This window comes from Acomys minous (assembly GCF_964271855.1).
Source record: "Acomys minous genome assembly, chromosome: 11".
NCBI classification, from domain to species: domain Eukaryota; kingdom Metazoa; phylum Chordata; class Mammalia; order Rodentia; family Muridae; genus Acomys; species Acomys minous.
In genome coordinates, this window is record NC_140492.1 from 18,197,805 (window position 1) to 18,219,496 (window position 21,692).

General features: G+C 37.2%; 1 protein-coding gene across 2 annotated transcripts; it reads right to left on the minus strand.

The window, feature by feature from the left end:
• Positions 1 to 871: 871 nt before the first annotated feature.
• CHODL (chondrolectin) lies at positions 872 to 21,320 on the minus strand. 2 transcript variants are annotated; one of them, XM_084800840.1, is made up of 7 exons: positions 20,818 to 21,320; positions 11,797 to 12,106; positions 11,519 to 11,676; positions 7,890 to 7,976; positions 5,027 to 5,129; positions 3,536 to 3,614; positions 872 to 2,267 (listed from the first exon to the last, which is right to left on the minus strand). In XM_084800840.1, exons 1-7 carry the CDS (start codon positions 20,894 to 20,896, stop codon positions 2,265 to 2,267), a joined length of 819 nt encoding a protein of 272 aa, XP_084656966.1. In that variant the 5' UTR covers positions 20,897 to 21,320; the 3' UTR covers positions 872 to 2,264. The 2 variants fall into 2 exon arrangements, with proteins under 2 accessions (XP_084656966.1, XP_084656965.1); XM_084800839.1 differs by lacking the exon at positions 3,536 to 3,614 and having other exon boundaries at positions 20,818 to 21,316.
• Between the last annotated feature and the right edge of the window lie 372 nt (positions 21,321 to 21,692).

Here is a 21,692-nt window from a genome sequence, read left to right on the forward strand (position 1 = left end):
GACTAGATAGTCCCATAAATGGCAGCATAGGTAATCAAGGATCTCTGAGTATACTCTTCTTAGTAAAAACTTACTAATAATCACACGGTGAAGGGAGGAGGAGTGGAGTGTGTGATTTGTTTTGAATACTTGAATGTAGCTCCATATTCAATGGCGTTTCGCAATATATATTAAACTATGTTCTGAAAATACAGAGCAGTTATATCGTGTACCTGGTTTCTTTTTATCAAGAGCCAGCTAAAACTTTTGGAACCCCCTTAGGATGTTATCATTGCCATCTTTTAATAGGAAGAAATTTTATTTTCGCATCCTTGTCACAGATGGAGTTTGTCATTGACACTAGAAGTTTTCCTCACTTGGGTAGTGATAAAACAGAGACCAGCAGCCTTCCCCTGTTGCTTTGTGCTTCCACTTTCCAGCTGTTAGAGCTCTGGGTGGCACAAACATAGGGAAAGGCCACTTTCCCTTCTCACAGTCTAGCTAAATGGAGAAACGGGTGGAGTTGGCATGGAAGGAAAACATCCATCCAAGCAGCTGGCCTTCCAATGACCCAAAAGATGGAGAGCCATGGAGAGGACAGTGGCTAAATGAGGACAGCTGAGCTTAGCATGCAGTTGCCCATTCCATCACAAAGCAGAAAATAAAATCAGAGACTCCCTTTGCCTCTTGTTTGGAAAACCAAGTCAACTTAAGGAATTGCTCTATTGTCTAACTGAAAAAGACTGACGAAGGGGAAAAAAGAAAAAGAAACTTTCTGTTCACTCTGTACCCTTGCCTACCGTGTTCTACACAAGCAGTGCTTGTTTCATCTCCAGGTAGCAATGAAACACGTCTTACTTAGTTCACTTAAAAACTTAGACAACACCAATGGTCATTCTTCAGAAACAAGAACTCTTTATTTGGTTAAAAGTAACACAGGGACATTTGAAGACAAAATAGTTACAACTCTCTCTCTTGAGAAGGGCACGTGCTACGTGTTGAAGAAAGTCCAGCAGACAGAAAGAAGCCACAGTTCACATCCATAAACAACACTCATTAAAGATATTGAAGCATCAGTGACCTCTAGTCCATGGCTCAATAATGGATGTGATTTGTAGTTTTGTTTTTCCTTTTTTAAAAAAAAAACTTTAATATCAGTGTGTTCTGCTTAGCATCACACTACTGGAAACCATTCGGCCTTATATATCAATACAGCCTAAATTCAGTTAAGAAAACCTTTGCTAAACTGCTACTGTTGGACTCCAGGGTCAGTCCAAGCCTTCAAAGAGCAATGCTGTTTTGTTGAGAGGGAGGATCCACATTGATTCCCAACACTCAGAGAGCTACTTGCAATTCTGTAGACAACATGTGAAAATCTGTGATTTGTACTGTGGATGTCATTGTTTTCAAGGTTAACTACATTGGTGTCTATACAACTATTAGTAAAGATATTTTATTACAAAAATCTGTTTAATTTTAAATTAAGAATACTTGTAAGGCACGTGTCTTGCACAATAAAAGTTAGACAGTTCTTGCCTCTAAGTAAAGTGTTTCAGCAGATTTATAGCACAGTCAATGAAATAGTTTCTTATTTCTGAAGAGACTTCTTAAACCTTATTGAAACCAAAAACAGAGAAATGGAAAGAACATGAACTATTTCTGCAAAAGAAAAATGTTCCCTATGGAAAGATTTGTGCCTGTGTGAGTTCAGTATTTAATCAAAACAGTATGTACGTAAAAATGAAATGCCATAAATATAAATATCAGAACACTCTATTTTTATCAAACACGTTTGCAAAGGTAAAATGTTTTTGCACACCGTAAATTTGAATACAATCTATGTTACATGAAATAGATCAAAAATCATGAAGGCGAGAAAAAGCAAAAGTGCCTATTCCCAACCCAGGGATTCCAGACGGATGCACAGAAATTTTATCTGCATGGTCCATTTCATTTACATGAAGTTTGGGTGTATCCTTTAGCAGAGTAAAGAGATCTTACTCTATGATTTAACTCAGAGTATTTTGTAAGTGAAACTATGAACATATAAAAATTATTTTGACATTTGCCTCAAGGGGGAGCTTACAGTTCATCTTGCAGATCCTGTGAGATTTCAAGCCATTTCAAGCTAATGATGCCATTCCTTACACTGATCAAGAATTACAAAACTACTTTTACTTTCCAAAGCAAAGTCAGTTAATGATTATACTTCCATGCCACTTTCCTTTCTCGTGCTTTTTGAAATCCACAGTGTAGACTGGTTCGGGCTAGTTTTTGTTCTTCCTTTACTGAAAAATATAAAAAGAAATAAATTCAGTTCCTGAATTGTATCAAAGTGGACTTGTCTGGGTCCAAATGAAGACAATAAGACAGAAATTATGAGTCCTTCTTTTCAATATCAGCATAGTTTTCATTCCTAAAAGAAAAGTCTAGATTATCCCAGTGTGTAGAGATGACAAACAGTTCTTACAAGCGTTGAAAACAGGCAAACAAACATATCTGCATGTGTTGACTCACAATAGGCCTCAAACACTCATGTGTAGCAATGCCTGACAGAGAACCGCAACTTCCTGTTTTCTCCCAATAAACTTTCTTTTCTTTGGTCAGGTTTCTGAAATTTGCTTTATGGGCACTCTCATGTAATGACTGATAAAAACAGTGTCAAATTATCCAATCACATCCTCTGGTCTTGAGTCTAAAAAACCTCCTATTGCTCTCCTACCATCAGTCTTCCTAAACTGAACTTAAGTCATTTGTGTACTGAAAGACCAATTGTGCCTCTCTCTCTCAAGCCAATGGATGGGCAAGGCAGATGAATATTTGGCAACTTAGGAGCTTGTGATTTCTTCCTCGAAAGAATGTCTGACATGTAACTTCTGTCATCTAGAAATGGACCTTCGCTCCCATAATAGCCTGGGCCTGGCTTCTGATTGTTTTTCCATAGTGGTCAGAATTCAGGCTCCTGCAAAAGTGCCTGGTTCTAAGTTTTCCCAAGTCATTCTACACCAGATTACATGTCAATGTTTGCATGTCTTTGCTTCAGCTTCCTGGGGATACTCTTCCCCTGGTCTGTCCATAGTCCCTGATTTTAGTACTTACTTCTGTCCCTAGATACCCACACTTCAACCCCTAACAGCTTTTGTCACTCTCACAGACACACCTCTGCACTATTTCACCACACTGCAGATTTGCAGAACTCCTTAAAGGCATAAAGAAACTCTTTCTAAAGCCTCAAACATTACAATGCACAATACTTTGTTCATATCAATTTGGGTGTTGTTGTTACGATTCATACAACTCCAAATTACATGTCCTATGGATATTCCTTCAAATAAATAATATCAAAAAATTAATTCTACCAAGTATATCTATCATGAACAGAAAATAAGGTAGGCAAAGTTTATGAAGAGGAGAGTATTTTAAATAGTAAGAAAAGTAGTTAACTTATCAAGGTGGCCTCAATTGTAATTAATATTTCACTAAAAATGTTCTACTAGCTAGGGGAAGAAGAGTTATTTTGGAAATGGTATGGAATGAGAGAAACTGCCATGGGTACCAGATTGGAATTTAAGCTTTCTGCAAGGCACTCAGATGATAATGGAGTGGAGTCTTTGATGAAGTTTCTCCTTGCTTTCCTGGAAGAAAGGAAAAGGGGAGGATCTAAGAATGATGATCAAAGGACTTTAGCTCATCTCGGAAACTGAAAGTGCCCAATTTTGGTTTGTTTTTTCACTCTGAAGTTTTCAAACAAGCACAAACAGCCACAGATCTTTTGAACGAAAAAAGCCACCCTTTGGGAAAAACAAAACAAACCTTTGAGGCAAATGCTGTTGCTCAACACATTAACATATTTTATTTGACAAGTGAGAATGTTTGGATCATATACTTAATATTTACTAACAGATTTGCTATTTAAATGGCTGTTTTAATAGTCTGTCAGAGCTAAGAGGAGATTTGCAATCCTCCTACTCTAATGCTTTTCCAATGAGAAATCAAACATGATTGCATCCATACTCTTAGGAATTAGGGAAAGAAAAGAACATTTTCTATTGTATCTATTATATATGCAATGTTAGAAAATGAATTTTACATGTCTTTTAATGAGAAGGGTCTCAAAATAAAATACTAATTTGCCAAACGTTGTTTGACTAGCCCTTATTTTTATCTTAAATGATTTCTATGCTTTCAATTATGTTATAGTTTTTGTTTTAATTGACTTTATTTCTTTTTGGAGTTTTGCTTTTGTGTTTGTTTTGTTGGGCTTGGTTTGGTTGAAAGGGTATGCTTGATTGTATGTTTTAAAATGTTCTTGTTGTGTATATAGCCCTCGTGGACACAAACTCATAGACACAAACTCTAAGCTCTCGAGTTTCTGACTTTCAGGCATGTGCTACCAGGCATGCCTAGATTAGATCACTTATAAATACATACTAATCATTTATAATTAACATTCTTTTAATGGTTGCTACATTTCAGGTTCTTTCATTAATTTAATTAACTTAATTGAATTAATTTAAGAAAAAGATGATAAAACAAAAATGATTTCATTTGAAGGGCCTTCCTTGATGCAAGTAATCTTTTGATCAGTTCTTTAACCATAAAACAAAGCCTTCCATGTAACTTGAGATTGAGATTGAGAGGCTTAACATCACCTTTTTAATCTAACAATCCAGAGACCATATAGTATAGTACATTCTCATACAAGATTCCAAGCATTCAAACTTCAGATCCACCACATATGTTGACTGTGCAATACAAGACACTTGAGAATGACCCCCCATTTTCCTGACTTGAAAAAAAGAAAACAAAACACAAACAGGCAAAAAATACCCAGGACTTGTGAGGTTTAAAGAAGACACTGGATGCCTTGTGTAATCCCAGGATGTCCTAACTTGATGTGCTAGATTTTTAATGACAGCTAAGAACATTAAAACTCTTTAATATAAGTTAACGACATAATGACATTTTTAAAAAGATGTCTCAAAGTATATTTAAAGGTGTGTTGTTTTGTTGTTGTTCATTATCCTGACTGAAATACGGTTTTTACCTTTTATGCAGCATCTGGAAACAGCAGGTTCCAAAAGCAACCAGTATCAGTAAGAGCAATGGGATCGTTGGTATAATAACATAGATTAGGTTGGGAATTATGCCTACAAAAGGAAAACAGTCTTAGCATCCAGTGATAGATAGCTCAGGGAGGAATCTAACAGCACTTATGAACAAACGTCCCTAAAGATTAAGGCAAAATAGAATTGTTACCAAAAAAGTAAATTCCTAGTACAAGAGCTTTTGAAAAATACATGGGTGTTTTGAAAAAAAAAATTGTAATGTCCTGGTTGACATACTCAATTAACTATGCATGCTTCTAAATTTTCTACTACATTTGCAATTCATATATGGGCTAATTTTCATAACACAATAATCTTAGCTGTCTCGTTTTATTAATTATTCCGAATCATTAGACTTTATATTAAGGAATAATAATCACTATAGTCATTGTTGATCTAACAGATAATGAATTATCTCAGCCAATAAGCACAGTGTCATGACAAAACATATCTGGGATTAAATGACAATAAGCAAATACTAGGTAGTGATGCAGTCATAACCCAGAGGCATAAGACTCTGGAGACAATGACATGATTTAATTAAATTCTGAAAATAAGCCATTCGATCACTCTCCAAAATGACGGGTATTCTTAGAAGATTTTAAAGAAAATTACCAACACTCAAGACCTACAGAGCATGAAATGACTTTATTAACCATGATGCTACTATTACAAGAGGAAAAATATCTATAGTCTAATTATTTACTAATAATTTTAATTACATTTACAAATTATCAATGATGTTAAATCAGATACCTGAAACATAAAAAGCCTTAACAGGCCTGTCTATATAAGGAAAATGAACTGAGGGACATTGCCTTTGGATTTTAAACTGGACGTTCGTCAACAATATCACAAATCTTAATGATTCTGAAAAAAAAAATGGCCATAATGAATTCACCTCACTGCTTTTCCTTTCTTTTGCTAAGGAGTGTATTTAATGGGATCTAGTGACAGGCAATTCAGAGATGTGTTGCTGTTTAACACCTCTTTTTTTTTTCCAAGATATATATTATTTTATTAATTTGTTCTTGTTATATCTCAGTGGTTATCCCATCCCTTGTATCCTCCCATTCTTCCCTCCCTCCCATTTTCCCCTTATTCCCCTCCCCTATGACTGTTCCTGAGGGGGATTACCTCCCCCTGTATATGCTCATAGGGTATCAAGTCTCTTCTTGGTAACCTGCTGTCCTTCCTCTGAGTGCCACCAGGTCTCCCCCTCCAGGGGACATGGTCAAAGGTGAGGCACCAGAGTATGTGAGAAAGTAATATCCCACTCTCCACTCTACTGTGGAGAATGTTCTGTCCATTGGCTAGATATGGGTAAGGGCTTAAGGTTTACTGCCTGTATTGTCCTTGGCTGGTGCCTTAGTTTGAGCAGGACCCCTGGGCCCAAATCTGCCTATCATAATGTTCTACTTGTAGGTTTCTAGGACCCTCTGGATCCTTCTACTTTGCCATTCTCCCATGATTCTCTCATCTAGAGTCCCACTAGGATGCCCTCTTTAAACTTCATATATGAATGTACTTTATTCTCCTCCAAGCCACTCCTCACTTCCCCACTCAAAATTCTCACAGATCCTTCTCCCTAATCCTTCTTTACTGTGTGTGTATGTGGTGTGTGTGTGTGTGTGTGTGTATGTGGGGTGTGTGTGTGTGTGTGTGCGCGCACACACCTGTGTGCACTCACACGCATGCATGGGCATGTTTTCCACAAGCTTGAGGTAACGACGGTCTAGTAGGATCAAATGCTGAGAATTTGTGGCGTGCTCAGCCTCTCTTTTGAATCTCCCAGGGGTCCAGGAAATCTTTTAAGGATTACTTTTTTGAATTACTGTTATCATGTCCAATACTACTAATATAAGGTGGTATCTGTGAGTTATTGATTTTGAAACACTCGGGTCCTTGGTTCAATATTAAGGAAAGAAATAGGATAAACATTAAATATAAACAAGTCTGTCTGGTTTTAGGTCATGTTGAAAAGGGATCTAAGTAATTAAAGAGGAGGTGCTGGCTAATATGGAACTCTCACTGAGGAGTGGCAATGGGATAGAGAGCCTACTGTGTGCACCCCTTCCAACATGCCGTCTAGTGATATCATAGTGATAGCTTGAAATGGGTCAGATAGAGGAATTTGCCCAAGGGAAGTCTATAGAAGCTAAATGAGGCATATTTTGTACCTCATCTCTACCTCAGACAATCCCTGTACATTCAGCAGCAAACTACTGTTCCAAGCTATTAAATATGCCAGCATACATGATAAGCACTACATTGTATTTGGAAATGCTTTGTAAATACAGGCCTTAAGGTTGATCACTTGGTTTCATACTAGATACTTCCTTTTGAAGTGAAAATTTTAAGAAAAGCTATTCTATTGAAAATTTGTGATTGTGTAATTATTTTTAATGTAATTAAAAAGTAAATGCATATAGTCCCATAATTAATGTATCAAATCCCTGAACTACAAGAAAAATTTCACTGGGGCCAACATGAAGCACTGGTACAAAGCACAGGTCTTTAGGTGAGAGTTAAGAAGGGACACTAAGATAGGAAAGATGTTTTCCACAAGGTTGCCAAATATGATTAGCCAAAACACCATGAATGTAGCATTCATATAATCCCTGATCGTTTTGTGGTTCTTCTTACTGTATGTAATTTTTATTCATGTGTAATAATATAAATGTATATTCCAAAAAATAATATAAAATATTTAGAGAAGAAGAAGAAGAAGAAGAAGAAGAAGAAGAAGAAGAAGAAGAAGAAGAAGAAGAAGAAGAAGAAGAAGATACAGAAGAGAATCACCTGCTTCAGTAACAAGCACATTGTCCTGGGCATCTCCAGGTTGGTTTGTAAGATATGGCTTTTCAACAGGCTCTGTTGGGTGAATCTCTGTAAATAATTAGCACAGGAATCAATTGTGAATAATAATTAAACAAAGAAAATGCAAATGTTGATTTTAAAATGTATCAGTAAACAATAAAGAAAGTTAATTTTGATTTCTGAATAAATCATAGTCAAATATATGTTCTGAATTTAAATGTACAAAAATTAATTAACAGTAGTCAATATTTAATTATGTCTAAAGAAAATAACTAACTTAATGAATTCCTTCTATAACTCAAACTTTATTTGGCAACAAAGAGTGGTGCAGTGCTTAAGGCTGCCTGTTTCAGTCAGTAATGACAAAGAGGCCCAATATTGCAGAGGTAAACAATAATTCAAAAGGTGGCAGAGGTAAAATTCTCCATGTAGCAGCCTTTACTGTGCACTAATAATTAGCAGATAACTGCATAGTTGCATGTGGCAAGGCTGATGCAAGTACCGGCCATCTAAGCAGTATGTCTGTGCTACACAAATAATGACATCCTTAGATGTGCATTCCAATAGGGTCCCTTCAATAGCAGTAAATTAAGATTTACACTTTGTTTCTTTTCTAGCTTTGTGTGTTTAGATGTTTCAATTCCCAAATGTATAAGACATTCTTGAGATTTCTTAGCATGGTTTGGTACTATGATCTCATAAACTTTTCCTCTGTGAAACCAATTGTTACATTAACAGTTTGGCCAAAATAAATCTTATATGTGAGGAAAAAAAACTAGCTGGGCATGAACAAGTTACAAGTCTTCTAGCTACCACACCTGCCCACGCCCATGCCCCTACTGTAGTGAAGCACACTCAAGTTGATGAGCAAGCCTTGAGGTCTCCTTCCACTTGTAACTACCTACAAGGCCTCCATGCCACAGCCCACCTCCAAATCTTAATCTAGGACTGCCCTTATCTAGTGGCATGGCTCCATGAAATCTCCTGGCACACAGGTTAGGCCACAGGGTGTAGTGCCCATCAAGACCCTAAACTTCACATCTGAAACATTGTGAGACCAAGGAATTCCCTTGTTCCTCCTGACCTGAAGGAATTGTATGTCCTGTACGACCTTTGTCTTGCTGCCTATCTCTAACCTGCTAGAATCTCTAATGCTCTAGTGGGGAAGAGAATCTAAGGAGCTTTTCCTTCAGAATGTCTATCATGCTATTCAGGATATGTATCACTCTAAATGGAGCTCTTCTTTGGAACTGAAGGAAAATGGGAGGCAATCTTTCTTCAGGAGTCCCAATATGGTATCATTGATGCTTTATTCCTTAATAAACCTCTTTGGGGTAGGGTAATAGACTACATATTTCCTCTATGAGGAATAACATTCCTTTCTTTATGACAAGTCCAATGGTTCACCATAAGCTTGAAGCCATCCTGGGCTACATTTTGAGTTCCGTGCCAAATTTGGTCATAGAATAAAGTCCTGCCTTTAAAAACAAACAAACAAACAAACAAACAATAACAACAGAAAAAAAACAACTATACATATTTTCATTGTTCAAAAAAATTAATTTATCATTTAGTTTTGTCAGTTCATGGACACACAAAAAAAGGTCACATAGGGCATTTTCTGCATTCTTTGAAACATAAAACTATTTTAAAGGATGCTCGCTCCTCTTATTATCCTACAATCTTGATTCACCAGTAGTTTAATCACTGGTGTCCAGTGACATTTTGGAGCAATTTATAAAAGCATGTAGTTCATCAGCAAACTAATTACATTCAAGACATTTTAAACAAACTTTAATGTAACTGCTAATGAAATAAAAACCTAGTAACTTAATTCTATTTATGTTATTTCTATCTAAAAGCAAAAGTTCATACGGCAATGTTAATTTTTATGTTACATCTATTTTGTGCAGCACGGTGGGCATGAGTGCCATGCTGTGCATGGGAGGCCAGTAAACAGGTGGAGGGAGCAGGTTTTCTCCCTTCATCATATAAATACCCGGGATTGAAATCAGTTTTCAGGCTTGGCAACAAGTGACTTTCTCTGCTGAGTCATCTCACCAGCCCCAAAAAGTGAGCTTTTCACAAATATTATATTTAGGACTATTAACAAAAATATAGATGATTTCATTGAAACAAAAGAACACCATATATGTGTATAGAGGAGAAGAAAAACATAAAATTGAAACACCCCACTCGTGAATAATCAGGGAAATATTTTAAAACATTTTCAACATCGTTGATCATGCTACCAGATAGTATATAGGATTAAAAATATGGAAGTAAATAATGAATTTCAACATGATCAAGGGTATAATACATATATACATTTTACATATGTACATATATACATATTACTTAGCTGCATTCATTGCTTTAAAACCCTCATTAATAAATGTTAAGTATTGTAGCAAATTTAAAATGTCATAGAATTTCAACTGTATTTCTCTAAGACACAATGAGAAAGAATATAAATGAATAACAGACTTAGCTTTGCAAAGGCTTCCAAGAGTGTAATGACAGATTTAGCAACCAAGGGCAAAGAATAAACTCACCAGGGATATAAAAACTTGGCTAATATACTCAAGAGCAATATAAACATAAGAGAAGGGTAATTCTAATCCAATAATCCCTTGTACTTCATGGCTTTATGAGAAAAGAAATTGTGTAATTTCAAGAGACTGACAGGAACATTGGTACTTGGTTATAATTGCCTTCTATGGGCACATATTATGAGGTCATGCTGACAATCCTTCAGAAAAGTTAAAATGATCCTTTTCAACATTGTGGAGAAAAATAGAAAAAATTAAATATATCGAGTCTTAAGTCTCTAACCTGAGTGTCTAAGATGATCAAATATGTAAGTTGACACATCTTTGATTACTCCTTTTTAGGTCAAAGTCTAATTCAATTGAGGTGTCTTATTAAAGTAACTCAATTTCACTACATTTAGCAGGAAGCCACAGTAACGTGCCTAGGGTCAAGGTAATTTTCCCAGTTGCTGGGCATGACAAGTAACTAAATACTTCAAAGGAAAACTGACAAAAGTGTCATTTTTCAAAGGATACAAACCAGAACAAGAATGTGTCATGTAAGCATACTCTTTTTAACTATGGAGCAAAGAGTCACACTCGGGTAAAGGACCACATAGCAAGCACTATGCTGTGACATAATGAACTAATGTGCCCAGAGAAAGCTGATTATCTCCCCTAAGTTCACCAGGAATAATGGTTCCCGAGTGTGTACACCTGTAGGCACCTTTGGTAGCTTATTCCTACTTTCCACATGTTCTCATAAGCTTTTAAGTTATTTTCTCATAGACATTTGTCACTTCCAAATATGAGTACAACAGAACAATTTGGTCCTTGTATAAATTATTATTTTCTCTTGGAAACACCTTTCCCAACAAATGTTTCTACCTATTTCCTCTTATTCAGCCCACTGTTAGGTTTACTTTGCTGCGAACAACGTGCTTCATTACACTAAGAGGACAAGCGTGTGGGCAATGCCTCTTTCCCAGGAATAATGGAGAAAGACTGGGCACCTTAAAGACAAAGTCTAATGTGAACAAACACGCACGACAATCGGCTACAGCAATGGATGTCTCTTACCTGGTTCGTACTTGCAAATGTAATTGTGCTTCATGTTGCACCTGTCATCATTCCACTGGTAAAGATAGGGACCTCCTAAGCCAGGGTTGGCAGTCGGTTGGTGATACATGACAACACATTTTTCACTTCCACAAGAAGGCTCATCAGTGTACCAGTTTCTACAAAAAGAGAGTCATGGGGACGCTTAGAAACACGTGGTCTGAGTGCTTCTAGTTATCAGGGCCCTTCTGACTCCTGCAGGGAACCCATAAACACGTTAGAATCCAGTCACAGCTTACCGGAACTGGGAGCTGCTTCCATCAGACCACTGGTAGAGATCTGGGCAGGCACCAGACGTTTGGCCATCTCCACTTCTCAAAAGTCCTATCCAGAAGTCACCATCTGAAATCCCTGTTCCAGGTTTCGTCAGGTTCTGCAACATGCTCTCGATTAACTTCTGTTCGGCTTCATTCTCAAGACTGAGGAGAACTCCTCCTTCACTTTCACAAGCCAGGCGTGCTTCTTGGAAGCTCACCCGGCTAGACAGTTCATGGAAGTAAGCCATTTTGTAGCAGGGATGTTTCACATCAGCAAAACACACCTTTTGACCTAAAACAAAAAATATATATATATAAATAAAGTAATTATGATGTCTCTGTTCATCAGTTTGATGTTAATCACAATAAAAGCACAATTCAAAACAGGAAATGCTATCAAGAATTCTTTTCTCCAAAATACGTCCATGCGATAGTGTCATGACAGCTGTGGGAGTAAACAACTACTCTCTGATTAGACTTACGTCCCTACCTCTCCAGGACAAAGCACATGCCTAATATTGCAAAGCTGGTCAAGAACTCATAACTTGGGAGCTGACAGGCCATAAGAATGAACCTACTACTGTTATTTTGGTGAACAGACATATTATCAAAGCTTCCCTCTAAAACTCATATGTCTCTACTCATAGAAGGTGTCTTTGTGCAGTGGATGGTGGTTATCACAGAAACTCACAACTGGTCAAAATTAAAATAATGAGTGGCTCTGGAGTTCTCAGCTAGCAGTATGGCATCTGTATCAGACCCTCCTATCCAAGGTTTTTGATACTACTATGGAAAAGGATGTAGAAAAAATGTAAGAATGAAAGATTGGGAAGGCCAGATCAAAACTGTCTTACAGAAGTGACAGAATCACTAGCCATGAACTCACAGCATTTATAGTCACATGCACAAGACCTGCTCAGGATGACATCAGTCAGAATCTTAGCATGGAACAGGGAGGATCTCATGAGGCCCCATCTCTACCTGGGAAACTATGGACAACTGATAGTTTCTTGGTGAGAAGCAGTTTTCTTCAATGGTGAAGCTTCTAGTGGTTTAGATATATTTGAATGGTATCCATACTCCAAGAAGTAAATAGACAGCAACTATTATAGTTGTTCAGTTATTAGTTTTAAAGAGGAGATCATGAAATTGGGAAGAGGTAGAGTGTTGGTGGCAGATCTGGGAGGAGTTAAGGGAAAGAGTTGGGATAACTATAATAAAAACGCATGGTGTGAAATTCTCAAAGAACTGAAAAAAAATATATAAAGAGTGCTTTCTCATCCAATAACATCACAAAATTTAGCTTCCTGGTCTATTATTTAAAGCTATGGATATTAGAAGATGCCTACAGGTAGTTTTTACTGTGCAAGGATGAGGATCTGAGATTTTACTCCCAGAACTGACACAAAACATTTTACATTCTCTGACACTTTCTATTTAACTTTGTAGCCTACACGAAAAGTCATCAGCTGTAGGAGGAGGGGTCATGCTTAAATACTGTGGTAAATGAAGCATTTACAGTTTGCACTCTTAATTATAGTCTGTCATGCAGAACAACACACGAACACTGCAGCATTCCCCCAGCTCCTGAAACTTCAGTTTGTGATCTCAAATGACATGCAAAGCAGGAGAAAGCAGAAACTGGCAGAAGATCATTAACCTCCCAACAGTATTTAAGTGATAAGCATTCAGGACCTACACAAAAATGAAAACATAACATAGTTATTTCAGCAGTACAAACAAGCCAGCTAATTTGTATCTGAACTCAGGAGGTACACACCGAAAAGGACAAAGTTATATGCAGGCTAAACTAACTTGAACAAAAAAAATCAACATATCAGCAGAAATGTCCATGGGAAATGACAAATAGGAATGAAATAAATAATTATTGAAAGGGGGCAATGGAAATACCAGTGCTTAGCTCTATTATAAGTCACGCATAATTTTAAATTCTATTTTTATTATTAGGGTTTGTGGTAATTTTGTTGCTTAAAAGTTGAAAAAAAGTTTTTTTCCTTATAAGATTCCAATGATTCTTATAAGCCTATACCTTTATTATTGCATTTAAAAAGCAAGATCTCATTCTATTTTCATCTAGTACATTATTTACATATTTCTAAGTTTTCAACTATATCTTAGCTACTTTTCCCTGAGTATTCAAGTTTCCAATTTTCACCCCAAGACATTTAGCACTGAATTTTACTCAAGCATTTTAATTCTTTTAAAAGATTGCTTGCAAGATCTCAATGGAAAGAAACACAGAACAACAGGATATTTGGGGGTAATTTATATATAACAAAACCAGGGCACCTTCCTTAAGAGGCTGCCTGGATATGGTTTATATGCTACAATTTACTAGTCACTATCTTTGATATATGAAAAGGTAAGATAACGACTGGCATACATGGTGAAGGTGTAAAATATAATTGAAATTCACTCATTTATAAAATTAACACAACACTTATACTAGAACGCACAGGAGGACTTAAACACGTCGTGGAAATTTCTAATACTATTATGATACATTATAAAGAAAATGAGTAATAATGCCTAGAAAAAGAAACAATTCACCACTACATGCACTACATGGATCCTAGAAAAATTGCTAGTCTTGGCACTCTATACCAGGCAATCTTTCCCTATAGATGGAGTGGTCCATGATCTCAATAAATGAACAAAGATGATGATGGTGGCACAAAAGAGAAATCTTGAAGGGATCAAGACCTAAGCCTTTCATCAACTGGAATAGATGTGTTAACCCCAAAGGACCTTGGGTGAGTATCAGCTGAGTCTTCATGTTTGAACTAAAAAGCTATTACCAGGTCAGGGAGAGCAAGGCAGCTTCCAAGAAATTATAGACATACTGCAAAATTATTATGGCTTATATAGAATCAGCTTATGCTGACAGCGTGAATGCCTTTACATATAATTCCACTTTACTACTGATTTCTACCTTACTGTGCACGTTTAGTCCACACTGTGGCGAAATGAGCAGAAGCTGGAGCTTCAGAGCTTGCTGCTGCACTTCAGCTGATCCCATTTGGCTGCTCTCGCAGTGGAACTCGAACAGCTGGGAAACAAATGTTGCCCTGATTCCCAGACAAGTTCTCCTAATGCACATCTTCTGATGTGACTTTCCCACTCCCAGAAAAGCCAGCCGTCCTACAGAACAAATTTGGTGGCCTCCCTTCTTGCCCTGTGATCACGTGAAAACTTTCCCTGGCTTTAATTTTCAAATATCATATTCAAATAAAATATTTGGAAATATTTTATGAGAGGGGTAATTTTTCTGTAAGTCAGACAGTGGTTTTTGCTACACTAAGGCTACAGTTATACTAATTATACAGATGTCTCTATTCAGAATCTCCAGTTGAAAATACTTTAATTCTTGGTGTATCTACAAAGATTCTACAAACATTGATAAAGAGAGAACTCGAGGATAGCTTTGTGCACTAACTTTTATGAAAATATTCTGAATGTACACCTGAAACTAAATAATCTCTACATCTAAGACTTACTTAAATATTTGTTTTCTTAAGTTAATTTGCACATAATTATAGAGATATTCACCCCTATTAAGTTTGTATATACAGGGACACACACTGAACACAAACCTAGATGTGAACTTTTATATGTAATTATTAGATATAATTTTTAGCAATAACTATTAAACATCTCTATCATGATCACAACTCATGTTCTGTTGCTATTTCCATAAATAGGGATTTTGGTTTTCCATAGTTATGAAATATCCTGAATGTTGGCGAAGTTTGAAACTGGTTTGGGAAATGATACAAAACAAAGTGTAAACTCATAAAGTTATAACAACTGGTTTCTTCTTCATGAATATAAACAACAATTTGGTTTTACTTCACTCAAATTATTTGTTGTAGAGTGCTCTGCATTTTTGATGTTGTCAAATATTTCCTTAGTCATCCTACTATAATAAAATGTAACCAACATTAAATAAGTATGGCATACAGATCATATATACATATCAGTAAAAAATATAGAAGGCATACATTTCTTTTCTTCAGTTGTGGTCTACACTTAATTAAATTATATATATACAAATATGTATATACATACATATATATGTCATTTAGTGTTATATATATGTATATGTATGTGTGTTTGTATATATATGTATACACACACACACACACACACACACACGCATGCACAGAGAACAAGATGATAAGCTTACAACAAGATGATAAAGCTTACATAAGCTGGATGGATTAAACTCGATATTCTCCTAGAACCAAGAAGTTGGTCTTTATCATAATTCTTTTCTATCCCCACTGAAGCACACTAAAACACAAGGCGATGTTGCAATACACATGTTGTGTGATCTCTGAGAATAAAGCTACTGATCTTCAACTAAGTAAAAAGGAGTGTCACTTATTTTAAGTGTTCTGCTTGCAGTTATCAAATGTACACCACTTTCTTAATTTGGTTATGCAAGATGAATTTTCTGATTTACTCAATCGCAGAGTGCACTGTAACTATAATCTATTCTCTTACAGTAAGAGAACACATTTGCCATCTTTGATCACTTCAGGAATGGTGATGGCAGCAGCTTTCCTTATTTATCTTCCCAAGAAACACCACAGGCCTTCTGAGAAGGGAGTGGTCTCATATTTTAAATGTTTTTATTTGAAACAGATATGAAGATTATGAATAGAAAACCATGTAATTATATGATTTGGGAATTCAAGAAGCCAGCCAAAAAGAGGTACTTTGAGTCCAGCATAACTTTAATTGGAATGAAGGAAACTTTTATGATCATTTTTGTTTCCTTAACAACTTACATAAGTAATTGATAATATTAGTTTGACATTGATCAATAATTTGAAATATGAGAACTCACTTCCATTACAATTCACATCTTTAGAGAAAATGGGAAAATTGAATCTGTTGATATATATTTTTTCCTACCAGAGCAATTTACCTGAACAACCTCTAAGTGTATATAATAAAAGTATATATATATATATATATATATACACATATAAGTATATATATATATATATATATATATATATATATAAAACTTAGAGGTTGTTCAGATAAACTGCTCTAGTAGAAAATTTGTCTTTGCCCCTAAAAAGCTAAACTCGAGACACAGGGCCTACCAAGCTAAGGCCTTTCTCCTACTCTTGTCATTTTCACAAGGCACAAATTGTATTAAAAATGACTTTCAATCCTCCCAACCACTGTATGATGCAAATTCTTTCATCCCATCTTTAAAAGAAGGAAAGGGGACCACAGAGAGGGTTTAATGGTTTGTCCAAGTTGACACAGCTCATAATTGCAGTCTCAGATTTGGAAACAAGCTGATTGGTTCTGCTACCAATTTTCCATTGTGTCTATGCTTCTGAACATGTGTCTCAAATAATAGATGGTTAAAACACTTCATGAATAAACATATTGATAAATGTGTGCTCTGTGCATCTCTTCTGTGTTAGAGACATTGATCTATTATAGCCTTTGGTGGATTATTGATTGCTGCTATGAGCACAGGATCATGTATTGGGATCTTGTTTCTGACTGTGGATTTTCCATGCTCAATAATTAAATCATAATTAATTTGAGGACACCTCTATTTCTGAATATGTGTGTGTGTGCATGATAGGTTGCATCTGCTTTTTATTTTATTAATAAAACAAAGCCTAACTTGAGTCACTGTAGTCAGATTTTCATGGTGTGTTGTACCATCAGAACATTAAAGCAGATTAAAAACCTTTCACCTCACAGTAGTCTACATGAATGCACCTGCATGTGAATATCTGTCACAGGAAAGAGTTGTAAATAATAACAATTACTAATGAAACATCAGTTGGATATCCCCTTTCAGAACCTTCTTTAATTACAGATGAATTTTAGCATTAATGTATAGATATTGCCACCATAAGATAATGATGAAAAGTCACTAAGGAAAATGCTTATGATAAATGGGTAGTTATTAAATGCCTAGTAATAAGATTAATCTGCTTCTTTCTTGCCCAGGAGATACTTAAAGTAATTGCATCTTTGAAACTTGCACTGTCATCATTTTCTGCTTTGATGATGTCATGGAATTGTTCTATAAGCTAGAATGTGCTCTGCAGTTTCATTTATATTTTTCTTACTATTGAATTACTTTTTAAAGCCACTTACTGATCATCACTTATGCAGTATTCCATGGTCTCAACATGATATAAAAGAGAAGTCTACATGTCATTGGTTCCATTTGTTAGGTCTCTCTCTAGTGAATATTGAGTTCTCTATTCTCTGATAAGTTATGGAAAAAATTACTTAAAGTCTAAGAAAAGTTGGTAGAGATTGGTTGGTAAATTGTACATTTAAAAAGTATGTCTGACTCTGTGGAGCTCATGTATTGCTGAAATCAGTAGCAGGTCCAATACCCTTGTTTCTAATCTCAGGTGTAGGAGAGGTAAAGATGTACATGTAAGAGAATTCTGAAGAAATTTGTGGAGTGCCTTGAAATAGTGTGAATGCCACAGTTCAACATGAGGACGTTGGGCACTAATGCTTCAAGCTCTAAAAAAAGAAACAAATAAAATTCCATTAAAATATTCCAAATGTTTCTTTAAAATGTCACTTACCAAACATATTCTCCCAAACTAAAGACCTCAACCCCTTTTTACATTTTTTTTTTTACCATAAGAAAACATCTTAAATTTTGTCAGGAGAAAGACATCATAACCAGCTAGTGACTTTCTGAATTGGATGATTAAAGAGATGCAACAGATGTTCTCTACACATTTGTGCAGAGTAAGAACTCACCATACAATTCAGACCCTCAAATTAGTTTCCCATGAATCATAAACTCAGTACATACATTGATTATTATCATCAAAGTCCTCGGTGAATGTCTGTGTACTGTCTTCTCACATCGGATTGTAGTAAATCTTATGTAGACCACCTGATAGTGAAGCTGCTGGAAATGTATTTATCCCTGAAATATTACCTCTTTAAAATGGTGTGTTTAAAGTATTAAAACAGATCTTGCTGAATGTTTTGAAAGATGAAAGACATGTCACTGTCTGTCAGTTGCTCCCTGTCTGTGTTTTGAGGGCAAGAATGACAAAATGTTGTGCTGAGATATAATAAATAGAAATTAGTTCTATGTGTTCTAATATTTTCCAAATAGTGGAGAGAAAAGAAGTTCTCTTTCTTCTCTTCAGACACTTCAGGGGAGACTGGCTAACTGGTCCCTACTGGCATCAAATGCTTGCTACCCCACTCAGAGCAGACATCAACAGGCTGACAGTGGACATGTTAGAAAATATTGCTTCAAAAATAACAGATTTTAGGCTGCTGTCTGCCCTGCCAATAACAGCTAGAAATTGCCAAATCCTATAATTCATAAATCAATTTATAGATAGATAAATTTCAATGCGAAGACAATCAAATTATTCATAAGAAAAACATAACTAATTGTTCTAATCTCAAGTCGGCATCATCATTTGTACTAAATCAAATAAATCATGCTCAGTTACTCAGAAATTTTCCAGATGTCACCTTCAAGATGCCTATAAATTGCTAAAGAAAAGCATAGCCGAAAGCTTGGAATAATTTATGTAGAAGTGTAATGAAAATTAAACTTTTCATCAACAAAGTACTACTCTGGATTAACCCCCGCCCCACAACACACACACACTTGGAACTGCAAGGCATATACATAAGACTACAACAAGGAACATTGGTTAAGTTAAATGCTTCTTTTTTTTAAAAACTCATATGTTCAAAGCACATTCTCCTGCAATACATGTATTTGCATAAAAATCTCACAAAAAAGAGTGTAATATATAGTTGGCTCCACCAGATAGATAAAGATGAAGTTCTTTAGCCTCAACTAAATTAGGGAAAACAAAGACTTAAGCTCATAGGCTCTGAACACCCCGTGGAAAAGCTACTGGAGACTGATCAGTTACCGATACATTTAAGGCTGGGTGAGTGAAATGCATGGTTGCTGAGTGGAAGGTCAGAGGCAGCCTGAATATGCTGCATCCTTAAAGACTGTTTTGCAAGCTCATTAACTTGCTGCCATCTCACATCTGTCTCTTTACCAGCAACCCTGTATGTCAGAAGCAAATAGTTTACCCTTAAAACACCGATATACATTCAGCAAACTCGGTGCAACAGTCTGATGAGCATAGCAAGGGCTTTCTCTATGGGTAACTGTTCTGCTGTCACATGCAGTGCTGTTCCCGGTCATCTCAGTCATTGAAGAGTCTTAAATGACTACACAACGGACACTAATAATTGAATAAATAAATAAATAAAACAATCAGAGACAAAGCTAGGATGCTTGGCAATTTTGACTCATTACCCTTTCACTGAATTGTGCACCTACTGTGTGCAAAAATCCAAAATTGTTACCATGTACATCTCAAACCAAACCTCGACCCAATTCCAATTGACTGTTTCCTAAGTTTTCTAACTTGTAATGAAGTGTGTAAAAACAAAGGCGACAGGGTAGTGACCCTCCCCTCTTCTTTTGTCAGTGCTCCTGAGAACAAAGGCTGCAAACTCAGACATCTGAACTGGGATGGTCTCAGAAACCATCCTTGTGAGCACTCTGGCGCGACTGGAGCCAGGCCAAGAGGAGGTGGCATCCATGCTGCAGCTCTTTAGTGTCCATCCTCTGTCTGCCTAAGCTCTACCACACCCCTTTCACAGGTGCCCAACCCTTCCTGCCTGTGTTCCACTCACTGTCTTCCAAAGAAAGTAGAGAATCTTGCCTGGAAGATACTGCGCTTCTGCGGACTTAGCTAGAGCTTGCTCCGTAGCTATAGAATGCAGTTGAAAAATCTGAAACTTTTCCGTTTTGCGGGAGGATGAAAGGAAATGATAACAGGTTTTTCACCGTCCCGCTGGACTCCCTTGAGGAGTCCTTTCCAACTCCTTGAGAAGTCCCCACCTTAGTGCAGATTGCCTCATATTTCCCCCACAGTCCCAAGCTGGGCTGAAAGTACCCCAGCCCTGACTCACCGCTGACCACCCGTCGGGCAAAGGCTCCATGGGCGCAGAGGAGTGCAACTCCCAGCAACAGCGAGGCCATGGGAATCATGGTGGTGGCGAGACTTCTGCAGCAGGTGTCCAGCGGAGAAAAGGCGATGCCTTGCCGCAGCGCAGCACAGCCACCTGAGGCTCTAACCAGCAGCCTCCTTGCTTTCCTGCTGGGTACTACTGCCTTCTTCCGAGCACAAGAGCTAGGATCCCTCTAAGCATCGCCTTCAGCGGGGACCTGCTGCCTGGCTGCCTCTTGTGGCACTAGGCTGGAGTGCAGGAGACCGCCGGCGTGAGTCTGGGGGTAGGGGATGGGGTTAAGGGTTCCAGTGTCTGTATCTGTTGCAAAGGTGAACCAGGAGCCCTAGCGCAAGCCTAAGCAGCTGCCTTTGCTCCTTTCTCAGGTTCCCGCTGGTCCTGGCTTAAGAGCAGCCGCAGCAACAGCAGCAAACAGCCGCTCTGCGCTGGCTGCTCAGTCTTATATACACCCAGAGCGCGAGGTTCCAACCCCTAGCTAGCAATCATTTTAACTACTTCCTCCCTCCTGCCAAGGGAAGCATCTGGCCCCTCCCCTAAAAACTGGAGCCACTTTGAAAAGAGTCCAGTCAGCAGTCCCTCCTCCTCCACTCCCAGATCCCCACCCCCTTCCCATTTGCCAACAGACTTCAATACTCATTTGTGTAAAATGTGACAGCTTTGCTATTAAACTCAGGCAAAAGTTGGCTCCATTTGGTTTTCTCAGAGATAAATGTCCACTTGGATGCCAAATTTCAGGGCCTTTCTCTTTTTCTGCTAAATTGCTTGATCATATGTATAGTGAGATGCAGGGCACTAGCCACTACTTAAGATGGATTGGC

What these genes read in the sequence shown, in the direction of transcription:
- CHODL (XM_084800839.1), bottom strand. Translation starts at nt 20,896, where the DNA reads ATGATTCCCATGGCCTCGCTGTTGCTGGGAGTTGCACTCCTCTGCGCC. An exon ending in CATTTGCAAGTACGAACCAG is followed by an intron (nt 7,977 to 11,518) that starts GTAAGAGACATC and finishes AATTATTTACAG; the next exon opens with AGATTCACCCAACAGAGCCT. An exon ending in TGTGCTTGTTACTGAAGCAG is followed by an intron (nt 5,130 to 7,889) that starts GTGATTCTCTTC and finishes TTCCTTTTGTAG; the next exon opens with GCATAATTCCCAACCTAATC.